Below are 25,440 nucleotides of genomic sequence, written 5' to 3' on the forward strand. Positions count from 1 at the left end.
GAGGGATACAGAGGTGCTGGGATAAGGTCAGGATCAGTGGCCAAAGAAATGGGTTTGAGGGGCAGGGCGGATGTAAAGAAATAGACCGGTTGTTGGGACCAACCCATGCCACCCGTCTTGTCCCACCTTTAATTTATTGATTCTGACTTACTGAGATCGGAAGGTTAACTTTTCAAAACAAGGCATTTCATTTTATTTCTGAAATCAGAATATGCCAGTGGGTCAAGAGCAAGGACACTCCCTCCCAAAGTACAGAGCCTCTTTTCTCCCACCCTGGGCTGCGGGTGGCCCCGGAAACTGGGCCTCTCCTCCCACTCCCGTGCTGGAGAGTCCACCATGCCTCCAAGGGCTTCACGCGCCTAGAAATACCAGTTCACAGCGGGGTAGGCTCTGGGGCTTCCAGGGGGTCCGCGCTGCGTTTCCGACCTGGCCCAGAGAGGGCGCTCCGGCCAGCCTCACAGACGGACGCAGCAGCAGCCAGCCGCGCCTGCGCCTCGGGGATGGAGCGCCGACATAGGAGGCTCAGCAGGGCTACCGGGATCACCTGTGGGGAAGAGGCAGAGAGAACTGAAGTCAGAGAGAGTGAGGCCATCTAGCATTCGGTGTGGGAGTCAGAAGCCACTAGGTTGGATGCAAGCCCAGAAGGGAGTTATCAAGACCAGCAATTGTAGTGTGGTGGGTTAAGAACAGAAAGACGCCTTCCCCCGGACCCAGAAAACTCCTATTCATCCTTTAAAACCCAGCTCAAAGGCCCTTCCCCCTCTTTCCTGGCTCCCCTCCTAAACAGACCCCTTTTCTGCACCCCTGCAGCAGCCTTTCCGCACCTCTGTGCCTCCTTGTCACGATCACAATGCCCCGAGAAACAGGGAGCTCGTTGGCAGAACGTCTCTAACTTTGTAAACCCAGTACCAAGCAAGATTCCTGATACACTGAGTCCTGAGGACTCAGTAAATGTTTGCTGAATGACTAGCTGCCGGCAGGATACCTGCTCCTTCTCGTGTGCGAGCTGGATGTGGAAGGAGATGGGAGCAGCCGGAATGTCATCCGACAGTGGCTGGGGGAAGTGGATCACCTGCAGGAGGGTCTCGATGCATCGAGCCTTGGGCTGTCCAGAGAACGGCTGTGGAAGAAGCAGTAAGGTCAGTGTCCGGCTAGAAGGCAAAGGGGCGGGAGAAGAGAGTGGAGGAGGAGAAAGAAGTGGGAGAGTGGCAGGCAGGCACCTGAGATCCTGAAGACTGGCCACAGAGGCTACAGAGAAGTGGTCCGTATAGGCAATCCCAAACTCACAATCACCACGTGTGAAGAAAAAGGGTTAGTGGTGGGCTTTGATTGGCTGGGTTAAACTGGGGATTAATGGCAAACTGGTCATTCCTTCAGCCGTGTGCCTCCAACCCCATAGGCGGGTCGTCTTAAACTGAACTCACTCTTCCGGTTTCCTCCTTAACCCTATCCTTCTTTATACCCTGCCAAGGTGGCTCATTGGCAAAGCTGTTCCTTTTTGTCACCCTCCCCTCTCCTCCGCTAGCTCAGCACTGCCCAAGAGTAATATAATGCGAGCCAGAAATGTAATTTAGGATTTTCTAGTACTGCATTCAAAAAGAAACATGTGGAATGCAAAAGAAACAGAAAATTAATTTTAATCATGTTTTATCTCATCCAGTGTATCTAAAATATTATTTCAATATGTAAATAATATTAAAAATTATTGGTAGGATATTCTACAATATTTTTGTATCGTGTCTTTGAAATCCAGTGTCTAGTTTATAATCCCAGCTCATCTCAGTTCAGGTACTGAATTTCGATGTAAACGTAAAATGTAGTTCTACCAAAACAATGAGGTCGCATTTAATGAAGAAAATTACCCTGCTTCAGTTTTTAAGCAAAACTTCAAGTTCAGCTCCTCGGACACACTAGCCACATTTCAAGGGCTCAGTAGCCATATATGGGTGGTTGCTGCCATTTTGGATGGCTCGAGTCTAGCTATGTTTGGCAAGCTCGAATTCTGGTCCAGGTTTCAGTCTCCCACGTAATCCTCAGACAGGCCACTCTGTGATGGCGAGGCCTGGATCAGACATATCTCTGATTCCCCCTACCCACCCCAACCCCAGGATCTTAAAGAGCATAACGTACTTTTCTTTTTCTGGTTTGTTGGTTCTATTGATTTGAGAAGGTTTTAGGGACCTGGTGGGTCCTCACTAAAGCTCTTGGATTGATTCCCTTTCCACAGGGTTGTCAGATTTAGCAAATAAAAATACAGGATACCCAGGAATAAGAATTTCAAATGAATAATGAAAATAATACTATAAGTATGCCTCAAATATTGTATGAAATACACTTATACCCCCCAAATCCTTTATTTATCTGAAATTCAAATTTGTCCTATATTTCTATTTGCTAAACCTAGCAACCCTCCTTTCTTTTCTTTTTTTTTTTTTTTTATTAAAGATTTTATTTATTTATTTGACAGACAGAGATCACAAGTAGGCAGAGAGGCAGGCAGAGAGAGAGGAAGGGAAGCAGGCTCCCCGTTGAGCAGAGAGCCCGATGCGGGACTCGATCCCAGGACCCTGAGATCATGACCCGAGCCGAAGGCAGCGGCTTAACCCACTGAGCCACCCAGGCGCCCGCAACCCTCCTTTCATGACCAGCTGTTGTGCTATGTGCTCAGCATCCATTCCTCCTCCTCCTAGTACAAGCGCCTTGACCTTCCTCCAGAAAAATATTGTTCCTCCGTTCTCAGGCCAGGCCGTTTGACTGAGACTCACTTCCCACCCTTTCCTCCAGTGCCATCCCACAGGGAGAGCACATGAGCCAGGCCTGGGCAGAGGGCTGCTTTCCCTTGGAGAACAGTGACCAGCTCAGGGATGACATGTGACCCAAGACAAGCCACCAAGAGCCCTTCCTCCCAGGCATGCATGGGAATCACAGGCACAGATAAACTCTCCTTCCATCCGGGTTGCTAAATTGGTAGGATGCAGGGCCGGCACTGCTGGGGCCCAGTTTGCCACCTGTTGGAGAATAGCTGCCTGAGAAGGAGAGCAACATAGAAGAAAGTTCAAGGCTGACATTCTCTGGAGTACATTGTTTAGAGTACTGGGATCTGGCTATCCTGGGACCCCAGTTACGTGAACCAGTCACGTGTCTTGTTTAGCTTAAACCAGAATGAACTAGGTGTCTGTCCCATACTTGTGACTGAAAGAATTGTCTGATAGTTATAATCTCACAGGCATGCCCCAAGCATGCACATGCGTTCCCTAGAGGAGAGGATGAGCCCAGTAAGACAACAGCAGGAGGAAAGTCAGCCCTTAGCCCCACCCATGTCCATAGCTCCGAGGCAGCCCAGGCAGGAGGCCAGGCCCCAGCCAGCCACGTCCCATCGCCGCCTACCTGCAGCACGGCCAGCGCCCTCCAGAAGAGCTTGGAGTTGGGAATGCACGGGTCTAATGTGGTTTTGGAGGATCTTCCCAAGAAGCTCGTGGGCCCTGTACTCACGGTGTTCAGCACCCACTTGGTGCTTAGCTCATGCTGGAACTTCTAAACAGAGCCCACACACACGGGGGTTTGGGAAATGAGAGGATGGGAGAGCAACAGGGTGCATAGGGCCCTATTGTCAGACAACAATCCAGGGATCAAAAACCAGGGACCTAAATACAGATGGAATTTGTTTGACCAGCCCCGAGTTTAGATGTTAGGACGGTAGTTGTAAACCAAGACTGTCCCCGGCAAAACTGCTGGTGTCACACATTTGTGGTTTTGAACCCCCAGGACACACATCTCTTCTCTGAGTTCTTGCACAGAAGGGTTTTGCACTTACCAGAACATTCCTTTTGCTCCCCAGGCATGGCAGGGGAGGAGTGAAGGTCCTGGGATTCATTCCACTAAACCAAAGGCTCCTGGAGCAGAGGTGATGTCTTACTCTGCTCCAGAGCCCCAATCTTTCTGATAATGGCTGATACATGGTTATTGATCAATACACATTTGTTGAAAATTAGTTCAATTTAACCCCTATAACAACCCAACGAACTAGGCTTTTTTATCCCCATTTCTACATCTGTGGAAACTAGAGGTCAAAAGTAAAGTAACTTGAGGGGCACCTGGGTGGCTCAGTCGAGTAAGCCGATCTCAGGGTCAGGAGATCCAGCCCTGCATTCGGAGCCCACAAGACCTCCCACCGCTTGTACTCTCTCTTTCTCTCTCAAGTAAATAAATAAATCTTAAAAAAATAAAAAGAAGTAACTTGAGGGGTGCCAGGGTGGCTCATTCGTTAAGCATCTGCCTTCATTTCAGCTCAGGTCATGATCCCAGGGTCCTGGGATCAAGCCCTGCATCGGGCTCCCTGCTCCGCGGGAAGCCTGCTTCTCCCTCTCCCACTCCCCTGCTTGTGTTCCCTCTCTCACTGTGTCTCTCTCTGTCAAACAAATAAATAAAATCTTAAAAAAAAAAAAAAAAAGAAGCCACTTGAATAAGTTTATATGAAGTGACATGTAGAATCAGGACCTAAATCCAGGTCTTCTGATCTGTCATGAAGGCATTTCCTACATGGCCACAATCATCTCCTTGGGGGAATAAGATAATGTATATGAAAGCACACGAATACTAAAACACTGTGCAAACACACAGTACTGTGAGTGAAAGACCACCTGTCCTTGGCCCTCATCTCTTGCCCTTATACAACCTTCTATTACTGCACTTTGCATCTATTACTGTAACAAGAGTCCAGAAAACGAATTGAGGGGATTCATTACTGGGTCCTTGCCGGGCTAGGGAACAAGCTACCACTACTTCTACCTCCTTATGCTGGCATTCTAGAAGGAGCAGGTCACACACACCCCTTGCAGAGGGTATATTGAAAATACTTAACAAGCGATTGACAAGGACATGAGTACTGAATAGGAACATTTGCAAGGTTGTGGATGGAGCCAGAGACTATGAGGATAAGTGAACTAAGTCAGTCTGAGGAAGATGAACACCATAGGATTTCACTCGTGTGTGGAACTTAAGAAACAAAACAAAGAAAGGGGAAAATGAGAGAGAGAGAGAGAGACAGAGACAGAGAGAGAGACAGAGAGAGAGGCAAACCAGGAAACAGACTGTTAGCTACAGAGAACAATGGTTACCAGAGGGGAGGTAGGTGGGGGCGGGTGGGTGAAGCAGGCGATGGGGATTAAGGAATGCGCTTGTGATGGGCACCAGGTGTTGTATGGAAGTGTTGAATCATGATACTATACACCTGAAACTAACATTACACTGTATGTTAACTAACAGGAATTTAGATAAAAACTGGGGAAAAAAAAAAAAAAAACAAGAAAAAGATATTGTGGCTCATTTGGCAAAAAAAAAAAAAAAAAAGAGTGCACACAGAAATCCGACCAATCAAAATGAAGCTAGCTAGTATGCAGTACACAGACTGCCCTGTGGGAAAGAGATCGGTCAAATCTGGGTTATATCATTTATGTCACTGACCATCAAATAACCATTTGTACCATGAACTATCATTAACACAAAAATATTTTCAAGTGTACATAATCTGAATCCAGACATATTCATTTTAAAGTCCATGCAGAAAAAAGGCAGCAACTGTACCTAGAAAAACCCTTAAAAAGAAGAGTGAGAGAAGCATTAACCTTTCAAATAGTAAGCCCACAATAAGCCTCTATATTTAAACTGAATGGCATCATCACATCAATAGACTGGTAGGACAGAACAGAAAGTCCAGAAATAAACCAGCACACATGGGAACTAAGTATCTGATAGAGGTTGCACCTCAAATCACTCAGGAAAAGATGAATTTTAAAAATGTATTGAGATGGGGCATTTGGGGGGCTCAGTTGGTTAACATCTGCCTTCAGCTCAGGTAGTGATCTTGGGGTCCAGGGATGGAGCTCCCCATAGAGCTCCCTGCTCAACAGGGAGCCCGCTTCTGCCCCTCCCCCAACTCCTTCTCTCTCTCGCTCTCTCTCTCTCAAATAAATTATATATATATATATGGAGAGAGACAATCAGATAGTCACACAGAAAAAAATTAAATTGGGTTCATACCTTAACCCATAGAGAAGAATAAACTAATGAATTGCAGGTCTAAGTGTTTAAAAAAAAAAAAAAAAGAAGGAAAGGAAAAAAGAAACCATTTTTACTAGAAGAAACATGTACTAGAAGAAAACACAGGTGGAGTCCCTTTACAACCTGGGGGTAGCAGAGAGCTTTTTGTGCCTCACGGTCCAGGTTCAACAAAAAATGGATTAGTAAGTTCTACCCCAGTAGAATTAAAACAAAGACATTTGCATGGTTAAAACCCAAATGAAATATTTACAATGCATATCAGAAAGAACTAATGCCCCTGATTTATGAAGTACTAAAAATCAGGGGCTCAGTCCGTTAAGCCTCTGCCTTCAGCTCAGGTCATGATCAAGGCCAGCATCGAGGTCATTACTTAGCGGGGAGCCTGCTTCTCTCTCTCTCCCTCTGCATGTCACTCCCCCTGCTTGTGCTCTCTCACTCTCTGTCTCTCAAATAAATATATTTTTAAATAGAAATAAAGTACTAAAAATCAAGGGAGCATCCAGACCCCAATACCATTAGAAAATGAGTGTATTTCATGTATTTTCATGAATACACAGTTCACCAAGAAAAAGATTTACTAAAGACCTTTAAGCATGCTCAACCAAACACATAATAAGTAAAATAGAAATGAAAACCACACAGAAATAGAATTTCTCATCTACCAGATTGGCTAAAATTCAAAAGCTTTTGAATGCTTTTAAAGAGGCTATGGGAAAGGGGTGCCTTGGTGGCTCAGTTGGTGAAGCATCCAACTCTTGGTTTTGGCTCAGGTCCTGATCTCAGGGTCATGGGATTGAGCCCCATGCTGGGCTCCACACTCAGTGCGGAGTCCGCATAAGACTCCCTCCCTCCACCCTCCCTTCCCTCAAATAAATAAATAAATAAATCTTTTTTAAAAAAAGGAACTATAGGAAACGGGCATTCTCCTATATTGCTGGTACAAGAAGCAAAAAAGGACAATCCTTCTGAGGGGAAATGCTGCTGTATCTAATGGAATTACGTATGTATTTGTCTTTTCATCCAGCTCTTGTTCTTCTAGGAATTTACCCAAAGATACACTTCTACATTATAGAAACATATACATGTTCATTAAATCATTATTGGTAATAGCAAAACACTGGAGACAACCAAATGCCCTACATCAGAGACTGCCCCAACCATTCTTGCACATGTACAATCTACACACAAATCTAAAAAATAATGAGGAAGGGTTTTATAAACCCAAGTGGAGTTATTTTCAGGATATCTCATTAAAGCACAAAAGAGTATACATAGCACAGTGACTCTTGTAAAAGAAAAAATTGCAAAGTACAAACAAATACGCTTTTTTTGCAAAAAGAAACATAGGAAGGCAAGTCAGTAACTAATGAAATTGTTTACCTGCAGGGATGAGTGGAAACAAGTGGAAGGAAGAGTGAAGGGCTTGGGACATCTCCTTATTATACAGTTTGACTTTAAACCACGTTATGTTTTACATAGTCAAAAGATAAAGTGATATCAAAAACAAAAAACTCAGGGACACCTGGGTGGCTCAGTTGGTTAAGTGTTTGCCTTTGGCTCAGGTCATGATCCCAAGGCCCCGGGATCCTGCTCAGCAGGGAGCCTGCTTATCCCTCTGCCTACTGCTCCCCCTGCTTGTGCTCTCCCTGTCTCTCTCTCTGACAAATAAATAAAATCCTAAAAAAAAAACCCAAACCCTCTAAAATAAAAAATAAAGGAAATGAAACTCACTATATATCATATTGATAACATAACTACAGAGAGAGGAAAAAATTTAATCCTAGTAACTTTTTTTTAAAGATTTTATTTATTTATTTGACAGAGAGATCACAAGTAGGCAGAGAGGCAGGCGGAGAGAGAAAGGGGCAGCAGGCTCCCTGCTGAGCAGAGAGCTGGGATTCAGGGCTCAATCTCAGGACCCTGGGATCATGACCCAAGCTGAAGGCAGAGGCTTTAACCCACTAAGCCACCCAGGCACCCTAATCCTAGCAACTTTTGAACACTTTATGTGTCTTTTGTGGAATATGGTCAGAAGACAAAAAGAACTGCAAAGAAATCTTTACTGTTTCTTGGTAAGTTTGTTGATGGTAGTGGTATCAGGGTAGCAATTTCAAAGTGGTTATTTATTGTAGGATTAAGGAAATGGACAACAAAATTGACAATGTTGGGAACCAACGTTCTCAATAAGGGAAAACAGGAAGGAGAACATATATAAATTCATAAATATGTATATATGTGTGTGTATATATATATATATATATATATCTACTTATGTGAAAAAAAACATACAGTTGACCCTTGGACAACAAAGGTTTGAACTATACAGGTCCACTTATATGCAGATTTTTTTCAAAAATACAGGGTGGTGTACTATAAATGAATTTTCTGTATGGTTTTCTTTTCTTTTTTTTAAGGTTTTATTTATTTATTTGACAGAGAGAGACACAGCAAGAGAGGGAACACAGCAGGGCGAGTGGGAGAGGGAGAAGCAGGCTTCCCGCAGAGCAGGGGCCAATGTGGGGCTTGATCCCAGGACCCTGGGATCATGACCTGAGCAGAAGACAGACGCTTGACAAACGAACCACCCAGGCACCCCTCTGTATTATTTTCTTAACGTTTTCTTTTCTCTAGCTTATTTTATTGTAAGGATACAGCATATAATACGTGTAACTTTAAAAATATGTGTTAATTGAGTGTTTATGTTATTGGGAAGGCTTCTGGTCTAGAGTACGCTATTAGTTAAGTCTGGGGGAGTCAAATGTTATACAGGATTTTCAACTGTGTGGGTTGCCAATGCTTCTAACCCCCATGTTGTTCAAGATCAACTGTATTTCCTTGTTCATTCTTTCTTTCTTTGTTTCTTTCTTTCTTTCCTTCTTTTTTGAGACAGAGGAGAAAGAGTGCACGTACGCACATGCAAGCAGGGAGAGGGACAGAGGGAGAGAGAGGATCTCAAGCAGACTCCATGCTGAGCTTGGAACCAGATGTGGGGCTCAATCTCATGACCCTGAGGTCATAACCTGAACCAAAATCAAGAGTCCAACATTTAACTGACTGTGCCACCCAGGTGTCCCTGTATTTCCTTGTTCTTTCTACCAAAGAATTTTGCTTAGAGGCAAAGTCAGCAGTAGCAGTGAGCGTACCTAGCACCTAGGTTTCTAAATATGGCAGCCCCCACTTACCCCTGGGGATAAGTTCCAGAGCCCCTGTAGATGTCTGCTACTGCAAACAGTACGGAGCCATACACATACCATTTTTTCCTATACATACATTCCAATGATAAAGATTAGTTCATGCATTAGGCACAGTAAGAGATGAACACCACTAATAACATAATAGAACAATTATAACAGGATACTATGATAAAAGTTATGTGACTGGGGTCTCTCTCACAAAATATCTTATTGTACTGTATTCATCCTTTGCCTTCTGGTGACGATATGAGATGACAAAATGGCTGCTCCATGACATGGAGGGACAGGAATGACGTAGGCATCGTGACATAGGGTTAGACTACTACCAATCCTTTGGCAATCTGTAAGGGGGTCATCTGCTTCTGGACTACCAGTAGATTAGGGTAAATGAAGCTGTGGAAAGGACAACCGTGAGAAGGCAGGACTGCTGTACCGATCCCCAAGGACAACCACCAGCACTCCTTGAAAATTACGGATTCCAGCCAGGACTGGAACTAGGAAAGTACAAGGTGAACCTGGGACAACATTTCTGTTCTCCTACATAGATGTCTGGGGACACTAGTGTACAGACACACATCTATACACACACACACAGGTAAGTAATAATTAATAGAGTTAGAAACTGAAGTGGAGTGGTTTCTAAGATATCTTCTTAAGAAAAAACGCAAGACACAAAAGACTATCATACACTACTCTTCTGCATTAGAGAAAAGGTGCTTTTTTTCTTTTTCTAAAAAGAAATACAGCAATGAGTGTTCCAACACTGATGTGACTATGTCACAACGACAAAGGGGCCAGCTTGAATAAGCTCTCATTTTGAGTATTAAAATCAGTAATGACAGGAATGGGTTAAAACACATTTAACAACAAAAAATTCATGACTCCAAACTGAGTCTAAATAAATGTAGATGGTGTGGGGAGAGAAGGGAGAGGTTTTCTTTACAGAAGAATCCCAACTAGTAAATGTAGACAGAAAGATAGAAAAATCACCATTTAAAAACCACCATAGTTATAAATTGATTCGACCAAGAATGATCTGTGGATGCTAAAGCCATTGGGTGAAAGATCACTAAGGAACGGGATGCAAAGAAATCTGACACAACCAGGGCGCCTGGGTGGCTCAGTTGGTCAAGCTTCTGCCTTCAGCTCGGGTCATGATCTTGGGCTCCTGCGATGGACTCCCTGCTCAGTGGGGAGTCTGCTTGTCCCTCTCCCGCTGCCCTCCCCTGCCACTCATATTCTCTCTCTGCCTCTCTCAAATAAATAAATAAAAGCTTAAAAAAGAAAAAGAAAAGAAATCTGACACTACTTTGAGTAAATGATAAAACATAACATCACCAGTAAAGGAATAAACTGACATCAGGCATCTCCCGATGTGATACACTCATCTATGAGCCTCATCTCTGTGGCACTCCTGCCAAAACACTTCACTTGAATATAATGAAGAAACAATCGGGCAAATCCAAGGTGAAGCACATTCTGGAAAATAATTGGTCAGACTCCTGTACTATCAATGTCATAAAAGACACAGAAAACAGCTAAAGAATTCATCTAGATTAAAGAAAACTAAGGAGACCTAATAACAAAGTACAATGTGTTATCTCTGATTGGATCCTGGACCTGGAAATAAAAATAATGCAGAGCTAATTGGGGAAATTTGAACACAGTCTGCATATTCAATAATTGTACTCACGGTCCTTTTTCCTGAGTGTGAAAATTATACTGTGGTTATGGAGACAAATGTCCTTGTTCTTAGGGGACACAGTAATTTGTGTCAAATGTCATCTTATCTCCAAGTATCTTTCAAATAATTCAGAGGAAAAGACGGATGAAGCAGATGTGGCAAAATGTTAAATATTGGTGAATTTAGGGGCGCCTGGGTGGCTCAGTCAGTTGGGCATCTGCCTTCAGCCCAGGTCTCAATCCCGGGATCCCGGGAGCAAGCCCCATGCCAGGTATGCTGCTCGGTGGGAAGCCTGCTTCTCCTCCTTCCTCTCCCTCTGCCTGCCACTACCCCTGCTTATGTGCTGTTTTTCTCTGTAAAATACATAAATAAAATCTTAAAAAAAAAAGATTGGGGAATCTCGGGAGAATTGTATGGGTGTTCACTGTTGTGGCGATTTTTCTGTAGGTGGAAAAGTTTTCAAAATAAAAGTGTGGGAGGAGTTTACATCAACGATATTTCTGCAACTAAAGATTTACTAATGGAAGCCTCTTTATTTCAAACAATCGCAATATATTTGGAAAGATACACACCAGAACCAAGCAAAAGACAGAAGCTATACACGCCAAAAAAAGACTGATTGATGTGACCATGTAAAAATGGAAAGGAAATATCTCTCCATCAACAATGGAAAAATAAAAAATAGTCATAAACTAGAGGAAAACATAGAACAGGAATTAAAAAAAGGCTACTGTCCTTGCTATATACACTCCCTCTTATAAATTAGTAAGAAAAAATTAAATATGCCCAAAAGAATGGGTGCATATGCTCAGAAGGCATGAAGAAGTAACACAATAAAGAAAAAAAAATAATAGCCAATATATATCTTCAAGAGGCCAATCTCCATAGTCATCAAAGGAATTTGAATTAGGGGCACTCGGGTGGCTCGGTTACCTTAGTGTCTGACTTCAGCTCAGGTCATGACCTCAGGTCCTGGGATCCAGCCCCTGCCTTGGGCTCTGCCCTCAGCAGGGAGTCCGCTTCTCCCTCTGCCCTTCTTCCCCTCCCCCTATTCATTCTCTCTCTCAAATAAATAAATAAAAATCTTTTAAAAAAGGATGATATGGATATATTTGTACAGAAAGGTGTTCATAATTTTCAGTGAAGAGAAGCGAGTTAAAAACAGCATGGCGAAGATGGTCCTATTTTTGTATAAATATATTTACATACGTACATATGCATAAAAAAGCCTAGAGGGACATTCTCCAAAATTTGTCTAAGTGGTTTTTTGGAAGAAGGTTGTTTTTTTTGTTGTTGTTGTTTTTTTAAACAGATTTTATTTATTTATTTGACAGAGAGATCACAAGTAGGCAGGGAGGCAGGCAGAGAGAGAGAGAAGGAAGCAGGCTCCCCACTGAGCAGAGAGCTGGATGTGGGACTTGATCCCAGGACCCTGAGATCATGACCCGTGCCAGAGGGAGAGGCTTTAACCCACTCAGCCACCCAGGCACCCCATTCTAAGGATATGTTTTAAAAATGGGAAACTGGGTGTTTTGTTTTCAATAACATTAAAGAAAAAAGCATTTGTATCTGAGATTTATTCTTTTCCTTGGCACAGTCAAGGTCGAATTTAAGGAATATAAGGGATCCCTTTGATCCTCTAGTCTCCTGAGAACACTGGGGCTCAGTGAGCCCACTGAGCCATCCAGGCGCCCCTGGAAGAAGGTTATTATGAATGCTATTCTCCTTTTGATTTCTGTATTTTCCAAAGTGTTTACAATAAAATTATTGCTACTATAATTATAATTTTCTTTAAAAACACAGATCTTTTTCAAAAGATCACAGGTTAACATTCCCTACTATATCCCCTATCCCTGGAATAGGACTTGGCACGTGATAGGTACATAATGAATGAATGAGTGAAAGAATCTGGCTCAGTTCATGGATATGGTTGAAATTTATACAGTAAAGTGAAATAAACCACGGACGTAGAGTCACAAGGCCAGGGTTCGAGTCCTGGCTCCTGCTTTAGCCACGTGGCTGTGATTACAATGCCTTAATCTCTTAGTTTCAGCTTCCTTATCTGAGATGGGGGGGAAAACCACATCTCTTAGGAACCCGTTATGAGAAATGATATTATAAATGAAATAGTTTGTAAAGTACAGAGTCCTACATGTGTATTAGGTATGATGACGGCACAGTGGAACCTGGAAGAGGTATCTCACATCAAGGAGGGTTCTAGACAATGTGGGTTTCATCGGAGAAGACTTCTCAGAAGATGTGAGATGTCAAAGGAGACAACGAATGTGGAAAGTATGCCACAAAAGTAGAGCTGTCACCCATGAACACCATTTGGAAGGGAAGACAAAGGTACGCACTGGAAGGAGCATGGACCCCCTGGCTCTGGGGGAAGGGCTTCCTGTGAGTGCTGAGTGCAGGTAAGAAAGCACGGCAGCTGTTCGGCCAAGTCAGGAAGCTTCCTGGAGGAGGTGATCTGAATAATGGATGAGACCACATGTCTCCAGCACAAACCTTCAGGGCCCTGGTTGTGCCCTGTGGATGGTGGGCAGGTGTCAGGTGAGAAAACGGAGGAACCACAGATGCAAAACTGTCTTCTTTCTTGGGCCACAAAGCACAGGTGAACTAACACTCAGATGTCCCAATGCCCTCTCCAGACGAAACTGCAAAGTGTACCCAAATTGATAATTATTTCTATGATAATTGTCAGTGCTTGTACTGATAATGCCTTGCTAAAGCATTATCAGTGCTTCAGTAGTGAAATTATAATTAGTAAAATTATAATTACAAATATTATAATAAATATAATTAGTGAAATTATAATTTCATTATATTATACACAATATCAGTAATTTTGTCTGCAGTGAATTCAGCATAGTGAACTTGCAAGGATATACCTTAAAGACTTTTGTATAGTGAGGATGACTATAACATCAACAATGAACCTGAAAAAGGGACAAATGAGTGTCGGTCAGGTGACTGGTGGCCTTGCCTGTCGTTTTCACATATTCCTGGAGAGAACTGAGCCATTGCCTTGGAAACACTGACCAGTGAGTGACCCGGTAACACAAGAACTTGCCCAGCTGGCTTTCTGGGAGTCCAGCAAAGCTTTCCACCCTCCAGCCTTGACGGGCTTTTTTTTTTTTTTTTAGATTTTATTTATTTATTTGCCAGACAGAGATCACAAGTAGGTAGGGGTGGGGGGGAACAGGCTCTCTGCTGAGGAGAGAGCCAGATACAGAACTCGATCCCAGGACCCTAAGATCATAACCTGAGCCAAAGGCAGAGGCTTAACCCACGGAGCCACCCAGGTGCCCCAGACTTGAGTTTTCTAATTTCTGGAACCCTTCCCCCTCTGAGTCCCTCAGCACAGATAATACCCTCTCATTCCCCATACCTGGATGAAGTTCCGTTCATATTCAAAGAAAAGCAGTGGCCACGTGATGCTGATGATGGAGGGGAAGAGCTTCTTCAGAGGGGTCTGGAGAAAGAGAGAGAGAATGGAGCTAGAGCAACATCCCCAGGAAGGCCTTGCTGTAATTGCCACCCCAGGTTCCGTCCCCAAGGCTGGACCCTCACCGGCAGGGTCTGCCCCACGGTGCTATGCGCCAGGGCCCGGATGTTGGCAGTCTTCTCCTTCACCTGCTCCACCAGCGCCGGCACCTCCGTGAGGTTGTCTAGGAGAGGGGAAGGGCGCCAGAGATGAAAGCTGTTCTTCCTGTTCCCTGCGGTCCAGTCAGGACACGCGCCCCTCTCCCTTCCTCGGAGCAGGTGCTTTAAGACCCAGAAAAATGACAGTTCCCCTGAGTCACTCCCCTGCCTATGTCTGCTCACCCCACCGCCCCTGCCTTCCCTCTCACCATCCAGGGTGAAAATGAAGACCACAGTGTCGATTTCTGTGAGGGATGGCAAGGTGGAAGTCAGGGAGTCCTCTTGGGAGAAGGAGAACTGGGGACCCTGGGCACGAGAGGAAATGCCTATTCAAATAGGAAAGTCTGGACATTGAATGAGGAACCCCCATGTGCTGGGGATGAGGGGAGGAAATCGGTTTGCATTCAGGAGGAGCCAGAAAGAAAGTCTGGACTGGGGTCCCACCGGCACCAAAGGTGTGGATACACTCCACTCCATCCATGATGGCAGTGATGCCCAGGGTCTGCCAGCCAACCAGGTACACGCGGCCTTTTTTCTCCAGGCTGAGCACCGGCCAGAGGTCAGGACACGAGAGGAGATATGGCAGTGAGAAAAGATCAGGGATCAGAGAAAGATGCACACGGCCAAGCACAGGTGCAAACCAACAGAAAGGTTACCGTGGCCTCCATCATGCAGACCTGCTCCCCTCACCGTGTTAAGGAGTCCTGTAGAGTCTTCGCTGTTCTCAGGACAGTCCCCCACCCACGCCATGTCCCCACTCCTAACACGTTTCCACACACCTGGTGCAGGCTTGCTTCGTCAGGGCAGCGATCTTTGGGCTTTGACTCTACGTCACCTGATGAGCCGGCTCAAAAGTCCGCAGGATTTCCAGAAGGCACCTGGGAGAAAGGCCACCAGCTCCCGGGGTGGGCCCAGGGCCCCTTCTAGATAGCATGAGTACCCACCCTTGCCCAGGGGAAGGCACAATTCCCTGAAAACTTAGTTCTGCTGGTCCCTAGTGGAGGCAGAACACATGACAGAGGACAGAAAGGGCTTCAATGAGCAGAACACAAAGATCCAACAGAGGGCAAAGGACATGAAGAGAGCAGTGAGAGGAGGATGGGATCGGAGTGGACGAGGAGGTAAGTGGGGATTCTGGGAGCCAGGCCAGAGACACAGGCCCCCAGCAGAAGGAGTTCTTCCTGCACGACCTGGACCATCCCCAAGCCAAAGACTCGCTGAAACTAGGTGAGCTTTCGTGTCCCAGGTGGGCTCAGGGATTAGGTGTTCCAGGTGGGCACAGAGATCAGTGGGACCTGAGGAGCCCAGGGTCCACTGGAAACAAGTGAGACTTTGTGTGCTAAGAAACCCAGGCCCAGGGTGCGGTGGGGGTGGTGGTACTGGGCCTGCGTCTTGCTGCCATTAACCCGTCTGTCTCTGCATCTGCACTTGCCATCCCCCAGCCCATACCGACCCCCTCCCTGCCTGACTCTGACAGCACTCTCCTACCTCTGAGAGGCTGCGCTGCCTTGGTCCAGTCTTATGGGCGGCCAGTAGCAAGATTTCCAGCAGGATCTTGGTCAGGCTTCCCCCTTTCATCCGGGAGGAGCCACTAAGGCCCTCAGGCTAAGGAGGTGATGACCCCCGGGAGAGGTTGGGAGAGGAAGGAGGATCCTGTTGTTCACAAATTAGTAGCTGCTGGGCATGTGCTCCGGCTAGAGGCCCCTGGCACAGAGTCTGGTTAGTAATTCCTGGGCATGTGCGCTGGTTAGAGGCCACTGGGCCTGCATTCAGCAGGACTGGGGGTGCCCAGTGCGCTATGAGGAGGGCTGGGTTGTGGGCTCCACTGAGACAAGCAGAAAGAGGATAAGGGCCACCTCTGGTCATTTCCATGGCACATTTAGGACTCTAAGGAGGAGGCCACAGTGACTAAGTATCCCATTAGCAGGAAATAAGTGTTTTTTGGAGAGGGTTTTGTTTTGATTTGTTTTTTCAAATAGTTTCTTCCAACCCAACCCTCCACTTTTTAAATAGCAGTTTGTCAATGCAAACGTCTAATTTCAGGTTCTTTGGACAGACCAGTGAAGCAGCTATTGTAATGGACAGGGATGTAGCATGACACACCAAGCATAAAGAGATTATTGCAAAGAGAATGATCAAATTGGTGTCTGAGAAAGGAGATTAAAAGTAAACATCTGCAGATGGGAGGAGAGATGAGCGCCTGAGAGCTGAAAGATATGGACCTCACACGGGGCGGCTGCCTTCCCATCTCACAGTAGGAAGAGCAAGGAAAATGTCACACATGGGTCCATCCCTGGCAGAGAGGTCCAGGGGCACGGATGAGCTCAGGGCCTTGTCAAGTCAAAGTGAGGGTAGACCACACTCGAAAGAAAGAGGAGCACAGGGGCACCTGGGTGGCTCAGTGGGTTAAGCCGCTGCCTTCGGCTCAGGTCATGATCCCAGGGTCCTGGGATCGAGCCCCGCATCGGTCTCTCTGCACAGCAGGGAGCTTGCTTCCCTTCCTCTCTCTGCCTGCCTCTCTGCCTACTTGTGATCTCTGCCTGTCAAATAAATAAATAAAATCTTAAAAAAAAAAAAAAAAAAAAAAAAAAGAAAGAGGAGCACAGAGGCTTGTAAGGTCCACCCAGTTTTGGAGAGGATTAGAAAGGCAGAAGAATGAAACTGCATGCCATTGTTTTAAAGCCCACCTTTGAAATGAAAATGTAAGAGAAACAGAAAGCAATTCACCTTTCCATTCAATCCTCTCTACTCACAGATGCAAAAGAGGTTCTTCAAATGGGAAACCTGCCCTAGGTGGGTTAGCTGTTTAATGATTATGGATTTAGCAGACAGGGTCAGGAAGGGACTGGGAAAATATGATTTGCTTTACGACATTTTAGTTGACACACTACGCCAGGAATTCAGACAAGATGTAACAAGATCGGAGGCATCCAGGAGGCGGCAAGCATTCCCTAGGTGAGGGTGGGGAGGATCCTACCCCAACAGCAGGATTGAGCACAAAAGCTTCCTGTTTCTCTTGCAGCTTCTGCATGCGCTCTGCTCTTTGTCGGAATGTGGAACTCCAGTCTTCTATGGGGTCATTTCTGGGGCCCACAGAGTGAGAGACGTGGGGAGATGGTGAGAATCTAAAGGAAGGGCCTCAGATGAGAGTCGGGATCAAAGACCACATTGGGATTGGGTCTAACGTCAACATTCTCCTAGAGATGTGCTTTGGAACTCATAGGGGCACCGTGTCCCTGAACCCCAAGGAAAAGGGTTAGTAAAATATTCAACAATTTAATCCCACAGCAAAGCCAACACTCAAGTTTAGCTCCAGCCTGATACCAGAACTTTCTTGTGCCCCCGTCCTTGCCCTTGTCCCACTGCCATGGCCACAATACCCACAACTCTCTGTAGGAGGAGTGCCTATCATCAGAATGTCAAAACTGCTACTTTATTTTCAGTCTTAAGGTCCATCAGAAGCCCTTCTCATTCCTGGAAATATATTCTGGCCATCTCCCCAAAGAGTGAACCCCTCACTACCTGAGGGAGGGACAACCATTCCTACTGAAGGAGCACAGCTACAAGGCATGAAGCGTAGCATCCAACAGTTGGCAAACATTTCTCGAATAAATTAACCACGAACAAAACAATGTGCTAAGGGGACGAGAGAACATCAGGCTTGTTACCTGCTTAGGTGCAACCATGGAATCTCAAAGAACAGGGATCTTCTGTAGTTGACCTCTACTGGTCAACTCTGCTAGGGGATACCTGGCCAATGACTCACTGTGGCAGGAGCTCAGAGAGTTACCTCTGTATAAGGCCTCCCTAACCTCCCCTCATCATCCCATCCCTGCAAAATGTCTACCCCTTCTTTAACTATGTTTGTATTTTTTCATTTGTATTTCCTTGATGGCAAGCAAATTTCACATATTGCACGCCCATTTTGTAGAAGTGTTTCCTGTCATTTGTCCTCGAACTACTTCGGAAAGTCCCTAGAGACCTAAGCAGAGCCCGGAGCTAGGGTTCATTGTGCGGTTTAACACTGAGATCCCCAAACTTGGCTAGTCATCAACATCACCTGGGGAGTTTGGGTTGGTGCTTTTTTTGTTGTTGTTTTCTGTTTTTTTAAACTACCCATTTCTGGATACCACGCCCACCCTGAGAGTCAGTTTCAGGAGTTCTGGAGTGGAGCCCCCAAATCTGTATTCTTAAAATGCTTCCCAGATGACTCTGAAGATCGGCCAAGTTTGGGAGCCACTGATTTAAGGAACAACTGGAAGATCTCCACACCCACATGGTTTGAAATCCGTCATTTCACTTAGTCACAGGGCCTGAAATTAGCATCCACTGCAGCACATACATTTTTGGTGAAGGAGAGTCCTCCATTAAAAGGAGCAGGGTTAAAAGTATCTCAGACTCATTTATATTTTCACATGAATTCCTAGAAGCCTGGAATCTGGGAGTTGAGAAAGGGACCTCAGAAAGCACCCGGCCACCCCTCCCCCCAGGACCACCACTGCATGTGCAGAGCCGCTCTTGAGGAGTCCACAAGCCTTCCCTGGAACATTCCAGCGACAGGAAGCCTTCAGCTTCATCAAGAGGCCCCCGCCAATGGTGAAGTCAGCAGAGCTCCCCGCACCTGGCTGGGCACCAGCATCTCCAGGGCTGGTCTCAAAAGATAAGGTATTTCAGGGCCTCACCCCAAAGCGACAACATCCGAGCTCTCGCACAAGGGCCTACGAGTCTACTTTCTTCTTGCTTTAATGCTCCTGACGCTGAACACCTAGGAACCACACCTTAGCACGATCGGTTTCACACGCTGACCTCTGGGATCCAAGCGGCCGTCTACATAGAGAATAAGGCAGAGGTGATTGGGTGGCACAGAGTGCTCAGGAAAGGGGGACAGGGTGGGGGTTTGAGTAGCCAGAGGGGGACCCAAGGGGAGCCTAGGATGACAAAGGAGAATGGTTCCACAATAAGGGAGCTGGGCAAAGGGGAATCAGAGGCCACTCAGCACCCACGGCTCCTTTGAAAAGATGCTTCTCTTTGGGGTATGCATCTTCCCGACCCTATTCTATCTTCTGGCCCTTGTTTTCCTTGTCTCTTCACTTCCTGTTTTGAATGTCTGCTTTCTGGTATTTTATGTGGCCTTTGTAAGCTGCCTTCAATCCTTTCTGAAATGAGACTACATCAACCAGTGGACCAAAAAAACGAAACAAAAACGGAAACAAAACAAAACAAAAACCCACCAAAAACAAAAACCTCATAAGCTCAGGGACAGTCTGTATTTACTTTAATGTTCTGAGATGCGATCAATAAGACCATAGCCACCATGCCCTCCTCTTTGTGGCTATACTGTAGATTTTGGTTTTTGTTTGTTTGTTTGTTTTGTTTTGTTTTTGTTTTTTTTAAGATTTTTATTCATTTATTTGACAGACAGAGATCACAAGCAGGCAGAGAGGCAGGCAGAGAGAGGAGGGGAAGCAGGCTCTCTGCTGAGCAGAGAGCCCGATGCGGAGCTCAATCCCAGGACCCTGGGATCATGACCTGAGCCGAAGGCAGAGGCTTTAACCAACTGAGCCACCCAGGTGCCCCCGTACTGTAGATTTTGACAGGTTTCCTCTCAGCCTCCCCCAGGGGCCTGGCCAGTCACTGCCTTTCATTACAGTGGGCTCACCTTGCCATGTTCATGGGGTTGAAACCAACCAGGACTGGCAAGAAGGTGGCTGGGTTGTCCATTCCGTAGTCCATCTGGCCTGCCACAAAGGGAGCCTGATGGTAGGGGGAGAAAAAGGGCATGATGAGAGGGGAGGGCTTACTCTAGTGTTTCCTGAGGCCCAGGAGCATCAGAATCCCCCTGAGTGCTTGTTAGAAATGCACAGTCCCAGGCCCAGGTAAGATCTACTGGATCTGCCTTGGAAGGGGACAGCCCCAGGCCTGTATTTTTAACAAGTTCCCCCAAGGAAATCCTCTGTATGGTAAAGTTTCAAAACTACTGAACTAAATTGTATGCTCCTTAAGGTCAGTGTCCTGCCCTCCTTGTGTGCCTCCTTCCGCATCTAGCATTGCTGGACCTGTTTCTGCTTAGTGAATTGTTAAAATCGTATACTACAGTGGTGAGAGAAAATTTGGGTCACCAAATCCAGTGCTTGGAATCTTGTTAAAATGCAGACTCAGTAGGTCTTGGTGGGGGGCGAGATTCTACATTACTAGCAAATCCTAGGAGATACTGATGTTGCTAAATAAGGACCATGCTTAAGTAGCAAAGGACAGGTCCAGGGGTCAGCTTCTTCTGTAAAGAGCAAGAGAGTAAATATTTTAGGCTTTGGGGCCCCTATGAACTCTGTGCAATACTCAACCCTATCGTTGTAGCATGATGTGGCCATAGATCTTATGTAAACACAAATGGCTGTGTCTCAATAAAACTTTATTTACAAAAATGGGCAGCAGCATGATTGGCCAGTGTGCTTTGCTGACCCTGGGACTAGTCCATCTACCTTGGTTGTTGAATGGACTGATACACAGGTATTCTGGAATAGGATCCTTTCCCTGTCATTCCACATTCATGCAGCTGGGTCTCAATTAGTGAGAGTAAAATCAAAATTCCTTGTGCGAACCCTTTCTGTTTTCTAGTACCCACTTTGTCAATCTATTTTCCATGCTGTTCTGCCCCCACCCCCTTCCTCCCTCTAGAATGGATCCCCCCAGGCTGTCTTCACACTCACAGAGAGTCCCACCGAAATGCCAATGACAATCACCCTCTTCTTACCAGCAGCCACCTACAAGAGGAGGGTGGGTGAGACAGTGCCACCAGGAGGATTCTAGGATATAAACCTATTGCATGGAGATGTCAGGGTCAGGACTGGGGAAGAGAACGGGCTTTGGCTGGATGGGACTTTTGTGTCCTCGCGAGAAGGAACAGACAGAGATGTCTGGTTGGCTATCAGGGGAAAACACAGACCTTCTTCAGTTCTTCAATCCCGTGCAGGGCGCTATCTTCTGTCCCCTCCCTAGATGCCACCACAGACCCAGGAGGACAGACTCAAAGTCAGTGGCACTGGTTTGAAAGTAGAAGGTTACGGTATACTAGGGAAGAAAAGGGAATGCTTTAAGAGAAGGGAATGATGGGAAAGATATCATTGAATACCTACTATTTGCTAAACACGATGATAGATGCTTTCTAGGGCTAAAAATACTCCAATTCCTACAAGGGCCAGTCAGGTGACATGAGTATGTGAAGTGGGCCAAGGATAAGGCAATAAGAAATGATGGGGACCAAAGCAAACTGGGCACAATCTCCACCTGAAAGCCTTAAAATTCTATTTCTAGAAAACACTATCGAGGCCAAAGAAAATATTCACGGGCCAGCTTGGCTTACCTATCACCGCCTGCAATGAGGTAGGTGTAAAGAGGTTTCTGTCCTAGACCTTTCATCAGCTGGTTGAAGGAGACTTGTCCGGGGGGAAGGACATGAGGTAGTGATGAAAGTGAAGGGAGCGGTTACCTTGGATTTTGACAACTAGTATGAGGATTCCCTCAGACCAACATTTAAGCCAGTCCTGCTTGGAATTTGGCACTTTGAAAGCTACTTGCAGATGATGGCTTGGGGTGCGTGGGATTTAGAGACACGTGCAATAGACGGAGTGGGGCCCAAGTGGGTTCCGAAGATATAGGGGTTCCATGGTGAGATCCAACTTTGAGAAGAGAAGGAGCCAGGCCTCAAGAGAGCCACCTAGGAGCTTAGCTATCATGAGCTTTATGGTCCTGAGGGTTACCCTGAGAAGGCAGAGGAAGGAAAATCGGGGATCAGGGTACTCACTGACATGAGAAAGGCCATCCTGCCAGAGTTGCCCCCACCACTCAGCACCACCAGCCCCCCCTCAGGTTCCTGAGAAAGAAAAATTGCCTGTGTCGCCAGGGCCTAGCTCATAGCTCAGGTTGGGAGAAGCACATTCCTTCTTTGTCAGCAGCAGAAGAACTCCTGGGGAGACTCCTTAACCCTCCTTTTACCACAAAAGGGAACAGAAAGATGCCTGGATTTGAGAACGAAAATTCAGTCTGACTCCCAACTCTGGCTTAGCTACTGACTCAAACCCTTACTCATCCCAGAAAGGACGGAGAGCAGCTTTGTCATCCACCAACCACTCAATAAAAAACAGCACTACCCAGCAATTATTAGCTGGATATATTTGGGCAAGCTACTGTGATTATCCTTTGTTTTCCTATCTGAAAAAAAAAAAAAAAATGGAGACAACACACTGATTTCACAGGTTTTTGCAAAGGTAATGAGTGTGAAAGCACAATGTCAATTACAGAGTGTGATGTAGATAATAGTTATTATAATTACTGTTGATTAATAAGATGACAATAAAGAGGCCAGAGGGAGGACTGGGAGAAAGGAGAATGGAGATGGAATAAAATGAGAAGTGAAAGCCAAGAAAAGAGAAAGGGGGGAGGGAGAGAATTAGGAGGGGAGAAGACAGATAGACTGTATCTTCAGCACTTCCTGAACTTTGCCAGCCACTTGGACCATGGTGGTCAGAATTGATTCACTATACAGTCTCTGTAGGGAACAGGTGGGAATCAGAAGCCAAGAAAAGGATAGTGGATTTGGGGGAGGGGAAGGAATGAATGGTGTGGTGGAGGGGCTCTCAGGTCTCAAACACTAAGGACCATTGGCATGGAGTTGGCATCTTTATTTTCAGTGTCCAGGGGATGGGTGTGGGTTACCTGGTCTGCGGGCATGACTTGCCCCTCCTCCTGGAAGATCTCAGCATCGCACTGTCCCAGCAATCAAACAATTTGCTCGGCATCTGCTCTGTCGAGGTCCTGGGTCAGTGGGTTTGACTTATCTGTGATTGGCAGGGCTGCCTCATACCCAGACAACTAGAGGGAAGGGGGCCCAAGGATACAGACAGGAAGCCCAGGCCTCACTCATGCCTCTTGATTTGGAGGTGGGAGTGGCAGCAGGCACAAGGTTTGGGGACACACACGCACACACACACACACACACACACCATCCAAGGATTTAGCCTGAACTTGGTACTCTGGGCCTAATAGGGGAAGGTCAGGAAGGAAGATGGGAAGGAGGAGAGGGAAAACAGAAACCCAGGGTGGAGGGAAGTCCAGATGAGAAATGATTCTAGGAATCAGTACAGAAGACCAACATGGAGAAGGGGCGGGGGGTCTCCCCTCCCACTTGCCAGGCTCTGGGGTCTCAATCACATGTTGAAACTGTTTTGTGCCCGGCATGGTCGCACGCTGTGGACACCCTGTCGTGCCGGCATCTTCAGCCACACAAACTCTCTGTCACGCTAACTCTGCTTCCAGCGGGCGGGGCCTTATCTGAGCCACAGTGATGATTAACCCAGGTACCCTGGCCTCTCTGAGCACCGGCCCCTCTGACTATCTCTCCCCATACCCTTTCCTGATCAGTTGGCCCCCAGCCCTCTGGGCACCCCAGGGAAGCTCCAGGGGTCCCTCTTTGCATGCATGCAGACTGCCCAGCCTCTACTTTGCCCCATGAAGGGGGAAACCTGAGGTTCATTACTCTTAACCTTTGGACACAATGACCTCTTCTCTGGAGGGCCTGGAGCTCAGAAGTGCAGGGTAATACCCAGTCCCAGGACAATGAGAATCCCTGAGCAGAGTGCTCTGGGACCAGGATGCAACAGGAGGCCAGAGATCAGGGTCCTCAGGGACAGCAGAGGTCAGAGGACCTGAGCCATGGCTTGATCACATGTCCAGAACACACAGCCCTCCCTGCACCTCTTGCTCCATTTCACTCTTTCATCTCAGAAGGAAGCTAACAGAAGCTTTGGAGCCCCAGGGGAACACACGCTGAACTGAATATTACAGGAAAAAAGTGCCACAGAAATAGAAATGCTGCAATGAGAATTAGAAATCAAAGTATCTGCCCTAAATACAACATGAGCCAACATTTATTTACACTGAACCATGCACTTTTCACATACAGTATCTCACTGGGTACATTCACACTGAGGAGACCATACTGACACCCTCGTTTTGCAGATGGTAAAGCAGAGGCTCAGAGAAGTTAGGTCATTGCTGAAGATCACACAGTTGACAGAAAGGGGACTCACACTCCAGATCTCATGAAATAGTTTAAGGATTTATGTTTGTTAAACGAATGAAGTAACTAACAGACTGGTGCAAATTAATGATAATCCCTCGCTCACACAGTGTCATGAGATTTATAAAGACATTCCCCAACATTATCTCACTGGATCCTGCCAACAGCCCTATGAGGTTCTGGACGCTCTGATTTTAGGAAACCTGACACTTAAACGACCAATTTCTCCACGCCAGGCAGGAAGAAGAGCTAAAAACCATAGGTTGCTACTCTTTAGACTTCCGCTGCTATAAACCCAGCCTGCTGTCTTAACCGCTGGACTCCAGCTCTTCCCATGCCCAGACACCTAGGTGACGCTCAATAAATATTTATTTAATAAATTAAAGAATGAATGAGAGCGAAGAGAATCAATATCAGATTATGAATGGGGAAGAGATTTAAAAGTTGACGCAGTCTACAAGTAGGTCTGGATGGCAGATACAGTAGAAGTCTCCTGGTTTCCATTCTGCCATCCCTTCCAACACACATGCCTTCGTTTCCTACTACCTCCTTATGCTCGACATTCTTACAGTGGTTTGTGTTTCCAGTACTGCACAAGAAGAAACCTCCTTGGAGATGGAGCCTACATTGAGAGAGTAGAGTTGAGAAGTGAAGATTAAGAATCAGGTCCTTGGCTGAGCTCTGGATCAAGCCTCACCTGATCCAGACACATCCCAGACCAGTCCACTGAAAGAAGGCCAGTGCAGTCAGTTAAGTGGCTGACTCTTGGTTTGGGCTTG

The 25,440-nt window shown here is 46.1% G+C and overlaps 2 protein-coding genes across 2 annotated transcripts in view; one reads left to right on the forward strand and one right to left on the reverse strand.

Annotated features, from left to right (window-relative positions):
- Positions 1-333: 333 nt before the first annotated feature.
- LOC116881853 (glucokinase regulatory protein-like) lies at positions 334-23,884 on the reverse strand. The gene is given in 19 exon segments (XM_032881918.1): positions 334-544; positions 986-1,120; positions 3,388-3,534; positions 14,333-14,416; positions 14,515-14,612; positions 14,796-14,912; positions 14,989-15,128; positions 15,366-15,464; positions 16,075-16,101; positions 16,103-16,191; positions 17,564-17,669; positions 20,246-20,340; positions 21,294-21,347; positions 21,530-21,596; positions 21,947-22,020; positions 22,388-22,458; positions 23,065-23,131; positions 23,299-23,454; positions 23,761-23,884. Coding segments are annotated over 19 exon segments (1,857 nt in total). The 5' UTR covers positions 23,821-23,884; the 3' UTR covers positions 334-373.
- CEBPZOS (CEBPZ opposite strand) overlaps positions 19,044-25,440 on the forward strand; it is a 54,499-nt gene continuing 48,102 nt past the window's right edge. Inside the window, exon 1 of the mRNA XM_032881913.1 lies at positions 19,044-19,251. The gene's annotated coding sequence lies outside the window, so the exon portion shown is untranslated. The remainder of the gene's footprint in view (positions 19,252-25,440) is intronic.

This window comes from Lontra canadensis, unplaced genomic scaffold, assembly GCF_010015895.1.
Source record: "Lontra canadensis isolate GAN:19392208 unplaced genomic scaffold, GSC_riverotter_1.0 scaffold78, whole genome shotgun sequence".
In the NCBI taxonomy this organism is placed as follows: domain Eukaryota; kingdom Metazoa; phylum Chordata; class Mammalia; order Carnivora; family Mustelidae; genus Lontra; species Lontra canadensis.